Consider the following 15024-nt stretch of genomic DNA (forward strand, 5'->3'; position numbering starts at 1 on the left):
CATGCCCAGCCTCGGCCAAACAATACGCCGCAACCCGACCTAGGCTTAATAGAGAGGCCAGCACGCCGGACTAAACCTATGCCCCCAGGGGTCATGGGCCATCTCCCCGGGAACTCCTGCACATTGCGAACGCGGCCGGTGAGCAGACCTAGCTACCTCCTTAAAAAGGTAAGTGCTTACCAGTCCAACCCGGCGCGCGCCGCTCAGTCGCTGACGTCTAGTAAGCTTCGGCTGATGCATACGACGTAGAACGCCCATACTATGCCCACGTGATGGTTAGTGCTATCAGGCCAGAGGCCCCTCGGATCAAATATCCAAATCGTAGTGGATTAAGAACGCGCGGTAACAAGCAGAGACTCACGAAAGATGTGACCCCGTTGCCCCGTCTCGAGGACTTGCGGCAAGGGCTAAGAATGCCCGGCCACGCCTCGTAATTATCTCACGGGCACCTTCCAGGTCAACCCGACTCCTCATCACTCGCAATTATGCTCGCGCGGGTACCCCTCAGGGTCGACCCGTCTTTAGTAACATGGTTCAGTGTAAAGTCATAGTAACCATAGTAACCGTGTGTCCAAACATCAAGGGTAAAACCCGAGGAATCACCCCCGGTGAATTCCACTCGATGTGATCATCAAGGTCAACGTAAGAGGAATCACCCTCGAGGTTCACACTTGAGGGGTTGCACGACAGAGTCGTATCGGAAGTGGTTAAGGCGGAATCACCCTCGATGACCACGACCGAATGACTACACTACAGGGCTAACATCAGAAGTGCTGAAGAGGTTCACCCTCGATACTCGATAGTAACCCAGTAGTGTTGAGCAACTAAGGGGAAAGTGATGTGCGGTGCCGGGGCCTGGGCTTCGGTCCTGTTGATCGGGTCTTCAATGATGAAGCATGGGCAACAAGGACAAGGTGGGGGTCACTAATGGATCACTAACCAACCTATACTAAGCAGTTTAGGATAAGCAGGTAAGGTACAATAGTAGATACAAAAGCAGGCTATGCATCAGAATAGGAGCAAACAATAATAGTAGCAAAATCTAATGCAAGCATGAGAGAATGGAATGGGCGATATCGGGATGATCAAAGGGGGGGGGGCTTGCCTGGTTGCTCTGGCAAGGAGGGGTCGTCGTCGACGTAGTCGATCACAGGGGCGGCATCGGTCTCGGGGTCTACCGAAGAGAAGAGGGGGAAGAAACTGTAAATATAAAGCAAACATAGCATCACAAAGCAGAACGTGGCAATATGCTGTGCTGGGAGTGACCTAACGCATGGCTACACGATATAGGTGAAGGGGGAAATCAACCGGGAATGTATTCCCGGTTCCGGACCCGTGTCACACAGATGACCGGAGGGGAAATGTTCCATGTTCAGCATGCTAGAGGCATGTGACAGTTGAACGGACCACATTTTTAGATTCGTTGGATTTTTCTGGGCAACTTTCATATAGAAAACATTTTCATCGGAGTTACGGTTTATTTTCTATGAATTTTTAAAGTTTAAACAATATTCTGGAATTATTTAAGAAATAACAGAAAAGGAAATATGACGTCATCATGGCGTCATTGTTGCATCAGCGGTCAACAGACTAGTTGACTAGTCAACAGGGCCCAGGGGGGCCCACTGGTAGTGACTGGGCGATGCCCAGTCAGCCATTGACTAGGTCAACAGGGCTAGCCGGGCCACTAGGGCCACGGGGCAGTGACCTGGCGAGGTGGACCCGGACGTCCACGTCGGCGCCGGCGTTGGGGAGCTCCGGTGAGCGTTCCCGCGGCGGAGGGGCGCCGGACCTCGCCGGAATTCGCCGTCCGGCGGCCAAAATGGACGCGGGCGGGTGCGTTCGAACGGGGAGAAGATGCCGCGTCGAACTGGGGTGGTAGCCGGGCCGGGGGCGGCCAGAGACGACGGTGGCAAGCGGCGGAGCGGACGCCGGAGATCGGGCATCGTCGGGATCGGGGCTGGGGGGCGTTTGCGGGCAAACCACGCGGCTAGACGAGGCCTACGCGGTGCGGTGAGTGCGCTGGGCACTGGCCCGTGACCATTTGGTCACCGGAGTCTCGCCGGCGACGAGCTCCGCGGCGCTGCGTTTGGGCGCACGTGGGGAAGCAGCTAGGGAGCGCGCCAAGTCGGCAAGGAGAGGGAGAAGGTAGGAGAGCTCACCGGGGAGGCACAAGGTGGCCCGGTGTAAGATTAGTAGCAGCAGCAGTTGCCGGAGACGACGGAGTTCACCGGCGACAGAGGCGAAAGGGGGCGGCTCGATCCGCACCCCGCAGTGGCTCCCGGCTCGCGCTCACGGACGGGGACGGGGTAGACGACGACGGCAGAGACGATGGGCACGATGGCGAGGCGAACGGCGCTCGATGGCCGCGAGGACGGGCGAGGCACGGCGGCGACCGCGTCGGCCTCCTCTCCAAAACGAAGGAGTGGGAGAGGGAAAGGCGGAGAGGGCGAGGGGGGGTTCGGGGCGTGGGTGGAGGTAGGTGGGGAGGAGGTCGAGGCGTCGAGGGTAGGGGTCGACCTTATCCTCCTCGTCGACGGTGAGGTGGTTCGGCGGGGACGGCGCCCCTGTAGCGGCGCGCACCAGGGGAACAGGAAGGGGGCGCGGTGCGGGGAGCTGGGCCGGCTGGTTGAGGTGGGCCGAGGCCCATGGGGGGGGCACGGTGGCCATCTGGCCAGTCGGCCCAGTTGAGGGGGGCTTTTCCTTTTCTTTGTTTTTTTGTTTTTCTTTTCCAGCAGCTTTTGCATTTTCTTTTTGCCACAATTGACTTTGCAAAATTATGCCACTGGCCAAAACAATCTCAAAGAATTAAAGTGCACTGCCTCAAAAAGGTTGTGAGGCTTTTGGAATAGTTGCCAATTTTATAAATTAAAAAGGGCATTTAATTTATTGCTTAGGTCACTGTTTTAAGTAGTTTAGGCCACTTAAACCCTTTGCAAAAATGTTGGTTCACCATCAATATTAGTTGTGGATTATTTGGCACATGATGAACATTTTTGTGTTCATGTCTGAGCATTTTGAATTTCACTCATAACTTTAAATTGAATTCAACTGAAATGTGAAAGAGTATGAGACAAAAATGATCAGGCACATGTTTAGCAAAACAATTAACTTAACCCCAGGGGTTACTGTAGCATCATTACACCGGGGGTGTTACACGCGGCTACCACTGAGGCCGAGCATCCGCTGTTGGATAACCTCCTGCAGCAGCACATTGATCTCTTTGCGGAACCCCAGGGCCTTCCGCCGGCCCGGGTCTACGACCCCCGTATTCATCTCCTGCCGGGCTCGGCGCCGGTGGCAGTGAAGGAAATATGCCCTAGAGGCAATAATAAAAGTTATTATTTATTTGCTTATATCATGATAAATGTTTATTATTCATGCTAGAATTTTATTAACCGGAACATAATATATGTGTGAATACATAGACAAAAAAAGTGTCACTAGTCAATATAGATGCTCAAACCATTTTTTGTCACGAGGCATTTATATTCATATGCCACCTTTGTTCCGGTTCAGTTGCCTGCGCGAGGAGCGATTCCTTGACAGGCATTCTTTTTTCTTTTGCGACAAGAGACGGGCATCCGGCCCGCCATAACAGTGGGCTGAGCCGTACAAAGGTAGCTCGTGTTTCGTGTTAAGGCCCAAACGATCTGCTGGTTGGTGTCCAACTACGCGCCAACCCGCTTGCTGAAACAACGGCCTACTCGTCGCAACTCGCAAACCGCAGGAGCGCGGACTGTTTCCCTCCCCACTTCCCCAGTCACGAGGCCTAGGGTTCGTAGGTGGGCCCACTTGCTTACATGGCCTCTATGGTTGCCGCCGCGCGCCTCGCCGGCGGGGTCTCGCGGCTGTCGGCTCAGGGTTCTACTGCCCGGGGCCTTCCGCCCGGCAGCCTGCGGCTTCCCCCGCCTCGCCGGCGTCTGCGCAGCGTCCGGTGCTGCGCGGTTCGCCATCCCGGCGGCGGCGGCGGCGGCGGCGTGGACGCGGGGGAGGAGTTCGTCGGGTTCTTCCGGGAGGCGTGGCCGTACATACGGGGCCATCGTGGGAGCACCTTCGTGGTCGTTATATCCAGCGAGGTTGTGTCGGGGCCACACTTGGACCGCATTTTGCAGGTACTATGATTGCTTAAGTTGAACTGAGCTGGAGTGTTTTGGATTTTCGTGTTCATTGTTCGTATGAAAGAGCATGCCATTCTTCCATTTAGCCGTGGGGGGCCGAACCATGGAATTGTTTTAGTAGCGATTCTAATTATCCAACATAACTTACTTTTATCACAAGTGATTCAAACAAAACTGTTTATCCATTGGCCAGCTAGAGATTATGACATTTTGTGAGATGTATGGACCATATGGTTCATTGGACTTGATCAATGGGCAAATGATCTAAAGAAAGCAATCAAGGTATAGTAGCCACTAGCCACTCGACAGCTGCAAGTTGTAAGAGTATGGGTTCGTTGGACTTAATTTATGGGGATGAGAAATGAGGGACAGAACGAGAAGCAGCTTAGTTTTTTTGGTACATAATTGGAATGAGGGTCTTCTGCGAACATGGATTCAAGACTATAAATGGCCCCAATGTTACTAGGAAAAAGGAGTCAAAATCACTGGTTTTCCTGGCAGGAGTATGAGATTATTTTTTTAGTCATGTGACTGGGCTTAGGTGCTACTGTTATGCTGCATAGATTTATCGTATTTTGTTGTCATAAAGTTCACATCATTATGGATTCCTTACATTTTCTAGTTATTTAGGGAATATTACATTTTCAATCACATGCAGGATATTTCACTACTTCATGGTCTTGGCATTAACTTTGTTCTTGTTCCGGGAACACATGTCCAGATTGATAAACTATTGTCGGAAAGAGGTTAGTTCTGCACATGTAGTACACCAGTCTTCTATCACTCATACCTGATCATCCTTATGCTACTAACAATTGTATATTTGTTCTTACTTTCCCATCTATGGTTTTATCTATTTATTAAAGTTTACAACACAATGTTTAAGGGACCTTCAGCATATAATAAAGTTACCTAATAAAAACTTAAAGATAACTTAGTTTCTGAAGCACGTGATTATGCTGGATGAGCAGAAACACATCTGAACACATTTTCCAACAGCACCATGATACCTTTCTAGCGAACTCTATCTCTTTGAGAAGTATGTAATTTATTTCATCACTTCTGCCCCACTCCCCACCACAAAGCTTCCGCGACACTTCCAAATGTGATTTGTAGAGTGATTGTGAAACAGGGACTATGTCTAAACTGCTGCTTACATGCGTAGAATTTGACGAGTCACATTTGATGACAGCAGCGACTTATTAGACCATTGGTAGGTGAGAGCATCCCCAACAATTTGTTACTAAGCTCATTGCGAAGAGAAGAGGGAATATCTGAACTCATCAATACTTCAATAGTATCAAACCCTCCAATAGGTTGTTACTTAGACCAGTGGCAGAGCTTGCCACCAAAAGATGGGCGGGCCACACACAAGAAAACTGCCTATGGGCTATTGTTTCAAGGCCCGGGAAATCAATGTAAAGTGTACAAACCCCATGGGTTGGGCGGGTCATGGCCCATTCAGCCTTGCAATAGCTCCGCCAGTGACTTAGACCTTTTAGTAAGATAAAACTACATTCAATGTTGTGGAGCCCACAAGATGAGTTTTCTTAGTAACAAGGGTCTCTCCAGGAGACCATATGCTTGTTACTAGTGTCTTGTTTGGAGAGCCAGGCTGTTTCCCTCATAGAGTAACGAATTCACCATCTCCCCTCATCTTTTCTCCTCCACATTTCCTAAATGCTGATTTGGCATGACTTCAGTAACAACTCAGGTGGATTGGTGGAAATACTCCGATGATGATGTGAACAATAAGTTTCTTCACTATTCTTGTCCTTTACATTTTCTAATGCAGGCTTTATTCTTCTTTGAACTATATTTCTAGTATTTTTCCTGTTCCTGCATATTCTCATCTTATGAAACTTGCTGTAGGAAGGAAGGCTAAGTATGTTGGTCAGTACCGAGTTACCGATTCTGATTCACTAGAAGCTGCGATGGAGGCAGCTGGCAGAATAAGGTTAACAATAGAAGCAAAGCTCTCTCCTGGCCCTCCAATGTTAAACCTCCGTAGACATGGTGTTATTGGTCACTGGCATGGTCTTGTGGATAATGTTGCAAGTGGCAATTTCCTTGGTGCTAAGGTGAATATTTATAGCTGTAGTAAAATATTTGAGATTGGAGACAGCTGTAGTACTGTGAGCCCTATCCATCATCTAGTTCTGCATTTAGGCATTTGAGTGTCTATGTGCCTCCTTGCGTGCTATTTCTGTTTATTCCTCTACATTTTTTTACCTCTTATCTTCTACTGAACTTCAGTCGGCTGGAGGTCCTGCAATACTGAGTTTATGCAACTAATTTTCTTTGGCAGAGAAGAGGGGTAGTTCATGGTGTTGATTACGGATTTACTGGTGAAGTTAAGAAAATAGATGTTGCACGGATAAAAGAAAGGCTTGATAGTGATAGCATTGTTGTTGTGAGCAATATGGGATACTCGAGCTCAGGAGAAGTTCTAAATTGCAAGTATGTTATTTTCTCTACCAGTTGTTCAGTTTCAAGATTTTCTAATGATTATATGCTTGCATTGATTCTCTAAATTATGCATATATTATGAGAAATACTCCCTCCGTCTCATAATGTAAGACGTTTTTTGACACTAATGTTGTGTCAAAAAACGTCCTACATTATGGGACGGAGGGAGTATGTGTGAGTGTGAATTTCCTGTTTTACTTGAAAATTGCTAAATAACTACACCATAATTTTTCTCTCTCTGTAATTTGTATATATTGTGGGTAACCTACTAAACAAATTAATTTTCCTTGTTTTTAACATTCAGCACTTACGAAGTAGCCACCGCATGTGCCTTAGCCATAGAGGCGGATAAACTTATCTGCGTTGTGGATGGTCAGATATTTGATGAGAATGGACGAGTCATTCATTTCATGTCTCTGGAGGAAGCTGATATGTTGATTAGAAAGCGTGCTAAGCAAAGTGATATTGCTGCAAATTATGTCAAGGTTGTTGATGAGGAGGACCATGAACCATCTTTGAACAGAAAGGGGCATCTTAATGGGTACGCTGCTTCTTTTCAAAACGGTTTGGGTTTTAACAATGGAAATGGTATTTGTTCTGGTGAGCAAGGGTTTGCTATTGGTGGTGAAGAGCGATTAAGCAGGTCAAATGGCTATCTTTCTGAGTTGGCTGCAGCTGCTTATGTATGCCATGTAAGTGGCGTACCTTCCACGCGATATTTTTTTATTATGTTTCTGCTTTAAGATCTACTAGTTTTCTACAGAGCATAAGATGAACACATCTTTGTTTTTGAAATGGTGTCCTCGACGAAGTAGCAACATTGTTTTCTGCATTTGCCATTTGCATTGTTGTTCCTGTTGAATGTAGCTATTGCTATTGTATCAGTGTCATGCTGCTATGCACCTCTGTCTTATTGGATCCACATGGCTTGAAGTGTGGCAGCAATCCTGTAGAAGCAATACTAGTGTCACGTAACGTCTTGTCAGATCTGAGAAAGCTGGCACATTGAACGACATAAGGAGTGCCCTATCTTAGTGCATCACTATCTTTTTTTTTTGAACTGTAGTGCATCACTATCTTGCTGTAGGTTGGGTCGATGTCCGTGCTGAGGACTACAGTACAGTAGTATCCGTGTATCTAAAGCTTGAGTGTGGTTTGAGTAGAAGGTGGCATGCGTGTGATACTTGTGTTTGCTCTTTCAATAAAGCAAGAAATATTCCTTCAAACAGTGAAATATTCAAACCATGTTCCTAACAAAGCGTAAGCTGCAAAGTTCCATGACAGTCTCTATCACTTAAATTTGTCTATATACATTTATTTCTTCCTTATGCCAGGGTGGTGTTCAAAGAGTGCATATCATAGATGGTACAGTTGATGGATCACTGCTATTAGAGTTGTTTACAAGAGATGGTGCTGGGACAATGATTGCGAGGTATTCTTAACGTCTTTTCTTTTCATTTTCTTATTTAGTTGAAAGGCGTTCAGCCTGGCTTATATTGAAAGCCAACAATGCACAAATCAAATTCTAGGTCCAGTACACAACCAATGCTCCCATGCCTGCTTTATCCTTCTATTGACTTGGATGCATCTCATAAACTCATTAATATCTTTCTTTTTCTTATTCTTGATTCCTGGTAGAAACACTAGCATGTGAGAAATTAGATGCCTCTATAGCAGTTTCAACATAGTATAGAGTATTACTATACTGATAAAAAAATATCTACTTGTGAGCTGGCTTGGACTGGTTGACAAGGTAAAGGAAAAAATAATTAACTATGTGTTTCAGACCCAAGACACTACAACTTCTATGTTGTTGCTATTCATGTCAGCAGCCAGTAGATCCTTTTGCAAGTTTAGCATTAATCCATAATATATGTCAAAGCTGAAGATACATATCAAACATGTTTCTGAAACGAATACTTCACCATGGTATTCTTTGTACATAAAGGTCTTTTGGAATCTAGGCTGTACAAGCTATCATAGTCAAGATTCATGTCCTACCTATCACATGTTTTCAGGGATGTTTATGAAGGAACAAGAATGGCGACGGAGGAAGATCTTCCTGGCATAAGAAAACTTATCTACCCACTAGAGGAATCTGGTGTTTTAGTGCGAAGAACAGATAAAGAGGTGTGTTAAGATTTTGAGGAATCTGATATAATGAGTGCTTCATTCTCTTCATAGTTAGTACATAGTAGTGCTAAAATGTTTCTTTTTTCCAACGTCTCTTCAGCTTCTTGAAGCGTTGTATTCATTCTACGTTGTTGAAAGAGATGGTTCAGTCATTGCATGTGCTGCTCTCTTTCCATTTCCTGAGGACAAATCTGGTGAAGTTGCTGCAATTGCTGTATCTGAAGAATGCCGAGGAAGAGGTCTGGGGGATAAGTTGCTTGGTAAGTTCATTGCCACATGCATTATTTTTGTTGTTCTAAAAGTAGCAACTGACTTGTTGCCACTTGAAGTTTCAAAGATGGTGTTCTATTGCATAATATACTCTGGAAAGATTCACCCATATTAGTGTATGTCTGGTGGTATTGAGCTGTGCTATAGCTAAGAAATACAGGGTTAGCACAATTTTGTTTCTGCTTGATAATGTTCTGTAGCCTGATCTTTAACATTCGCAATGTTTTACATCGATATGTTTAATCTTAAAATTCATGGATCCATGTTGAGGTATGCAGTTGACTGGTTTTCGAAACAAATTGGGGTGTCATTTCATAAAAACAAAACTGTTAGCGGTAGAGCTGACTTAGCGGAATTTACTATTTTTGATTGGTTGATGCAACTCCTGTTCCAGCCATAGCTTTTCCCCAAAGCACATGGACACGCACATGTTTCACTGTGCCCAGTTGGCTCCTTTGTCGTACACATATATCAACTCAAAAAGATTAAAAAGATAGAAAAGAAACCACATCAAAGAATATGGTGGTGAGGGAGTCCCTTTTCGAACTAGCTAGTGTACTACTAACCATCTGACGATGATAGCCAGAAATCTGATTAAAATGATGGAGAAAAAACTACCATAAAAGAAAATGGCGATGAGTGAGTTCCTTGTTAACTAGCAAGTCTGCCACTAACCATCTGATGGCGATGGCCAGAAATCAGAATGTTAATCTGGTGATTTTTCTCTCGTATTCTCAGAAATATTAAAATAGCTCCCACCTGCCGGTGTTAGTTTCTACTAGAAAGGATATTACACACTTTTTTTATTTGTGGTTGTGGTTATGTTTCAGATTACATTGAGAAGGAGGCATTATCCCTTGGTCTTGGCAAACTGTTCTTGCTTACTACACGGACAGCCGATTGGTATGTACCTATATCCTCCTCTTGGCTTATTTATAGCGGTTTCATATCCCACGACCAAGGAAAAATGGTTCACCTCTCTATTATCTTAGTGCAGACATTAAGTTATCAGTTAGCTCAAGTTCGAACATCATGCCAGTCTTAGAGATGTTCAAAGCACTAGGCTCTATTAAATCCCAAGTTTCATTGAGAAAGGTTCCTATGGTCCAAGTTTAGTTTCATGGTCTTTCTTGGGTGTAGATTTGTTAATTTCTTTCACCTGATTTCATTAGGACATCTCTAATAGCACACCTCAGCCATTTCTTAGAGGGTGCCACTTTAGCATTTTGTTCATGTAGACAAGAGAACATGAGAGAATAAAGTTGTTTCTGCAACAAAAAGTAACATTGTTGCTAACACTAGTTGCATGGAACAACCAAACATGCTTTTTGAGGCCAGTTGTTTGTAAATTCAGTCCACCAAAATCTATTGGCGGGGTTAAGTTCTTTTGGTGAAGAAACAATCTGTTCTACTGGAGAGCTTGTTACTTGTATCATAGCGCATGCGGTTGTGTTGTTTCTCTCTTGACCTAGAAAAAAACTTGTTGGGGAGCCCTTTGGACCTGTTACACACTCCAGTGAATGATGAAGTGCAATGATCAATCACATGGGAAATAGACATTGATTCAGCTTTTCATATGTTTGCTTGTGCTTAATTTGAAACGATGCAGGTTTGTGCGGCGTGGCTTCTCAGAGTGTTCGATCGAATCTATTCCTGAGCAGAGAAGAAAACGCATCAATCTGTCACGTGGATCAAAATATTATATAAAGCAGCTCCAGCCAAAGCATGCTGGTGTCCCTGTCAACAATTTTGCTGGCAGATGACAGGACTTCCAAAGAATTTGGTGAGAGTCAGACGAGATATCTGCACTGGTTACATCAAGGCTTTTATATGTTAGTTGTAATTTCAGATAGAAATATAACTGCACCCTGTGATAGCGGCTTTAAAATTTTCTTTTACTTACATGGATGTAAAAAAGGCACTTTGTGCCACAACGGAGAACAAATACCAGAGGAAATTCTATACAGAAACCATCAGCAAGCAATATAATGATGCTTCCCAGGAAAAGCAATTGATGATACCAAATGGAGGTATGCATGTGCTACCCCCCTGATTGAGTCGTCCTGTTCACTGACGGGACATATTCTACACATAAGAGTACTCTGAAAGGAAAATGGTAATGGAAAGTATGAGCTCTTGGTGGACGGCAAATCACTCGTTATGCTTCTGGAAAAATAAGTGCACACGCCAGATAGATTGGCGGTTTTCTTTCTTTTGCATCCATCAAGATTTCGATGTAAAAGCTTGAAAATGTGAACCTGGTGCTTGATTCCTGCAATGTTTGATTCCTATGGTGATTTCCTTTTGCCTGGATTGAGAAGCAAAAGTGTTTTGCTGCTCCGGAGAACAAATCAAATGGGATACTTCACGTGGAGGTTTGCCAACTTATCAGATGCTGATATGCACCGCACATGCGTGCCTCATGCCGAAATTAGCTTGCAGTTGGCAGCACGCATCCTTTCGAGCCGGCAGCGAGCCGGAGAGGAATAAATTTCATGGTTGGATTGGATATATTCCATTTCAAATACCCGGAGCACATGCATATGCTGGTGCACTGTGCTGTACTGCCCAAGGTGGTGGGTGCCTTCATTGTTGGGCGTGACGGACACACGATGTGGAATTAGGCAATGTAATGTCATCATCAGTGTGAGAATCTAAAACAAAATGTCATCATCATCCGGTAATAGATAAGAGGGATTACACGTCGACCAGTGCCTGTATAGATGGCGTGCTTGTTCTTTGCTTGCTTAGCGTCGACGCTTTGAATAGATGGCGCTCACATCATCCCTTAGGTCATGGAAAACAGACCAAGGCTTCAACGAAACAATCACTGCACTCTTTACTTGCCACGAAGACGGTTGGATTGTTAGTGTTGGACTAATGCATGCAAGGGAGTGGGTAATCTATAGCACGGCAAGAATTCCTGCGGGCTCTGCGAGGTGAGATTGGAAGAATCGGATAAAGTACAGTCCAGTCAAAACCTCAGACTTAACCCGACGCCTAAACCGCGAGTATCGATGGAGACGTGCCAGAAAAATCAATTTGAACACCACAACCGCGAGACGCGAGTTGAATTCCACCACCAGAGACGGATAAACCGACACAGTATACACACGGAAGGCACCAGGCATAACATAATCATCAGTCGACAACCAAGCGAATAGTTGCAATGCAGAGAGGTTCATAAACATGGATCAAACAAAGGAGGCGATAATGCCCGACGAGAAATAATAATTAAGCTACTAGCAGCATTTCTCCGTCAGAGAAGGATAGCTCAGTCCCAGTTGCACGAAGTTGATCGTCGTCTTCCTCCCTCCCTCCCTCCTCAGAAGCAGGCGTCCAGGAGACAGCAGCAGCAAAGGGCGGCCAGGCTGTCGCAAACAAAATATCACGAGGGAATCATGAGACACAACATCCAAGGCAGGATAAAGTAGCTGCATAATATACTGACAGCATTTGCAACAGGTATATGCCTATGGCCGGCATAATGAAACATTATGCGAATTCGAAATGCTCAACCATGCATGCATCCATCCCATAATATAAGAACGTTTCTGACACTAGTATATACTGACAGTTAGTGCGCGAGCATCAACATAATTAGTACTGTAATCAAGCTGATCAAGAATCTCCGGTGAGAGGAGAGCCGTTCTTCGTGAGAGTATAAACAGTTAGTGCGTGAGCATCTACGTAATTAGTACTGCAATAAAGCTGGTTGATAATCTTGGGTCAGAGGATAGCCGTTCTTTGGTAGTAGTACCGCGTCGTCAACGGAAATATTAATTCCCGATTCCCAGGTTGCGTCGTCCCGAAGGAATCTAATCTAAAGAAACGAAAGCCTATTTCTATACTACCACCAACATTTCCTGATCTTATCTCAAAATGCCAGTCCAAAACGCATGTGAGACGCCTCCCGGAAATCGTGACCGCGGAGACGCATTTTTTTCGGTTAGTGCTGGCTGCTGGCTACACAACAGATGGCTTTGACTTGCATCCGAGCCGTCGATTTCAAGATCTGATGGTTCATGTCACGGCATGAGGGACGAGACAACCCCTCGCCGCTTTGAGTGGAGCGACCGACACGTCGTCGAGACCGCGACTGCTCTCTCTCTCGCCCTTTCCCGAGGGTTCGCTCACGCGTCAAGTCGCGGTCCGCACCACCCAAGCAAACGTGCGCGAGACGGCCACCGACGGGGAAGAGGGTCGCCGCCGGCGTGCCCGGGCAGATCTGACCCGGCCGATCATGAAATCCAGCCCTCCAGACAAGCCGCGGGCCGACTTTGAATCTAATCTAGCACTCGGGACACCGCAGGCAGGGAAAATCGAGGGGATGGGACGAGGAGCTTACCATCCCTCCATGAAGGAAGGCCCGCTGCTCTGCTGCTGCTGCTGGTGGGGCGGCGGCTGCTGCGCGTACTGCGGCGGGTAGCCCTGCTGGGGGTAGCCGGCTGGCGGGTAGCCCTGCGCCGGGGGCGGGTAGCCGGCCGGAGGGTACCCCGGCGGCGGGTAGCCGCCCTTGTCCCCGTACCCTGAGGATTCAAAGATTCACAGGCCGAGATTCAGCACAAAAAGAGGAAAGGAGCACCGCGCAGGAAAGGAAAAGAGAATCGATGGGCACGGATGGAGACGGGAATCGACAACGGGGTGCGCACCTTGCGGCGGCGGGGCGCCGACGGGGGGCTGCTGGTTGTAGTAGCTCATCTCCTCCTCCTCCTCCTCTGGCTCCGGGGTCTCTCGCTGGTTCCTCGCGGCGATCGGGGCACGCGCAGCGGGGCTTTGTTTGAGGCGCTGGGGTTTGGGTGATTTGGCGGGCGTCAGGTCAGGTGGTTTTTATATAGCGGAATTCGCCAAACCGCGTCCCGAACGTGGGCGCATGGGCCTGCTTGGTGGGGCCGCGTGACGCGTTTGCCCGGCCCGGGTTTCGCCGCGGCGCGCACTTGCCTGCCCGTTGCCACCAGAACGCGTCGCCCGGGCCGGGTGAATCTATGGTTACCTGGTTATATCCTTTTGGCAAATGTGGGTAGGAGGTGCCTGATTTGGTTCCTTTTCCTTCGGTGTACCTGCCAAGCGTGTAGCCCGGGCACGCGGTTCTTTTGGCTCGGAACATGCATTTGTTGTAACAAGATATTTTGAGCCATGACTGTGAGTATCACCTAGAGACTGAGTCGACACATCATTTTAAGACTGACGAAGTTGTCTTAGACATCTTTTGTAGTTGATGGGAAAGTCTTCTATCAACTGAACGTACATCGCTAAAAGACCTGGAATAAATCCAGCAAAATGTAAGCATTAATGTCAAGTTTGGTATTTGAACTATTGTGAGCAGAGTATATCACCGCCCTTCTAACCATCCAACCATATTTTGGTTTACGGCATGTATGATTGTTGATAAGGGCATGTACAATGGTGCTATCTTAGAAGTGCCACATAGGATAAATGATGAGGTGGAGAAGAGAGAACTCATAAGAAAAGGCTTGTCTTCTCTTATTTAAGATAAGACAAGAGATGATCTCTTAGCACAATTTGTCTCACCATGTGTTTAAGGAATTGCTAGTTATTGAAGATAAGGCTAAGATATAACCCATTGTAGACATATTTTTTTTGTCATCTCTAAATTACATGTAAGACTTAAGATAAGATTGTCTTATCAACCATTGTACATGCCCTAAGGCAGCCTTATTTTAAGTCCGCCACATAAGCTAAATAAAAAATAAAAAGATGTATAATGACTTATTTCGATCATCTTTTAACTAAAAAAGAAGGCAAGTCTTTTCTTAGGCTAGTCATAGTGGGAGTAACTTAGCTATGAACATAACGCACCCAAAACATATATGCTTATATCGCATGGAGTTAATGAGGAGAGAGATGCTTGTGGTAACATAAGGCTGGTTGTAATGGGCAACACATATACTAGTATCAGATACTACCTCCCTAATGCATATATTACTATCATGTAGTACTCTATTTAATGTCATGCATGATACATAGTAGTATAACATTTATTATGATACGGTATCATGATATGATACTC

General features: G+C 46.0%; 2 protein-coding genes across 2 annotated transcripts; one reads left to right on the plus strand and one right to left on the minus strand.

The window, feature by feature from the left end:
* Positions 1–3721: 3721 nt before the first annotated feature.
* LOC119354009 (probable amino-acid acetyltransferase NAGS2, chloroplastic) lies at positions 3722–11271 on the plus strand. The gene is made up of 10 exons (XM_037620718.1): positions 3722–4115; positions 4780–4867; positions 5994–6202; positions 6430–6581; positions 6895–7282; positions 7925–8022; positions 8609–8720; positions 8824–8983; positions 9824–9896; positions 10603–11271. Exons 1-10 carry the CDS (start codon positions 3804–3806, stop codon positions 10754–10756), a joined length of 1746 nt encoding a protein of 581 aa, XP_037476615.1. The 5' UTR covers positions 3722–3803; the 3' UTR covers positions 10757–11271.
* An 830-nt stretch (positions 11272–12101) lies between these two features.
* LOC119354010 (cysteine-rich and transmembrane domain-containing protein WIH2-like) lies at positions 12102–13807 on the minus strand. The gene is made up of 3 exons (XM_037620719.1): positions 13646–13807; positions 13342–13522; positions 12102–12364 (listed from the first exon to the last, which is right to left on the minus strand). The coding sequence occupies exons 1-3, from the start codon at positions 13692–13694 to the stop codon at positions 12319–12321; spliced, it is 276 nt and encodes a 91-aa protein (XP_037476616.1). The 5' UTR covers positions 13695–13807; the 3' UTR covers positions 12102–12318.
* Between the last annotated feature and the right edge of the window lie 1217 nt (positions 13808–15024).

Source organism: Triticum dicoccoides, chromosome 2A (assembly GCF_002162155.2).
Source record: "Triticum dicoccoides isolate Atlit2015 ecotype Zavitan chromosome 2A, WEW_v2.0, whole genome shotgun sequence".
Taxonomy (NCBI): domain Eukaryota; kingdom Viridiplantae; phylum Streptophyta; class Magnoliopsida; order Poales; family Poaceae; genus Triticum; species Triticum dicoccoides.

Coding starts and splice junctions, on each gene's coding strand:
- LOC119354009 (XM_037620718.1), top strand. CDS start 3,804: ATGGCCTCTATGGTTGCCGCCGCGCGCCTCGCCGGCGGGGTCTCGCGG. Junction 8,721..8,823: donor TGCGAAGAACAGATAAAGAG/GTGTGTTAAGAT, acceptor ACGTCTCTTCAG/CTTCTTGAAGCGTTGTATTC. Junction 9,897..10,602: donor ACTACACGGACAGCCGATTG/GTATGTACCTAT, acceptor GAAACGATGCAG/GTTTGTGCGGCGTGGCTTCT.
- LOC119354010 (XM_037620719.1), bottom strand. CDS start 13,694: ATGAGCTACTACAACCAGCAGCCCCCCGTCGGCGCCCCGCCGCCGCAA. Junction 13,523..13,645: donor CGGCGCCCCGCCGCCGCAAG/GTGCGCACCCCG, acceptor TTGAATCCTCAG/GGTACGGGGACAAGGGCGGC. Junction 12,365..13,341: donor CCTTCCTTCATGGAGGGATG/GTAAGCTCCTCG, acceptor TGTTTGCGACAG/CCTGGCCGCCCTTTGCTGCT.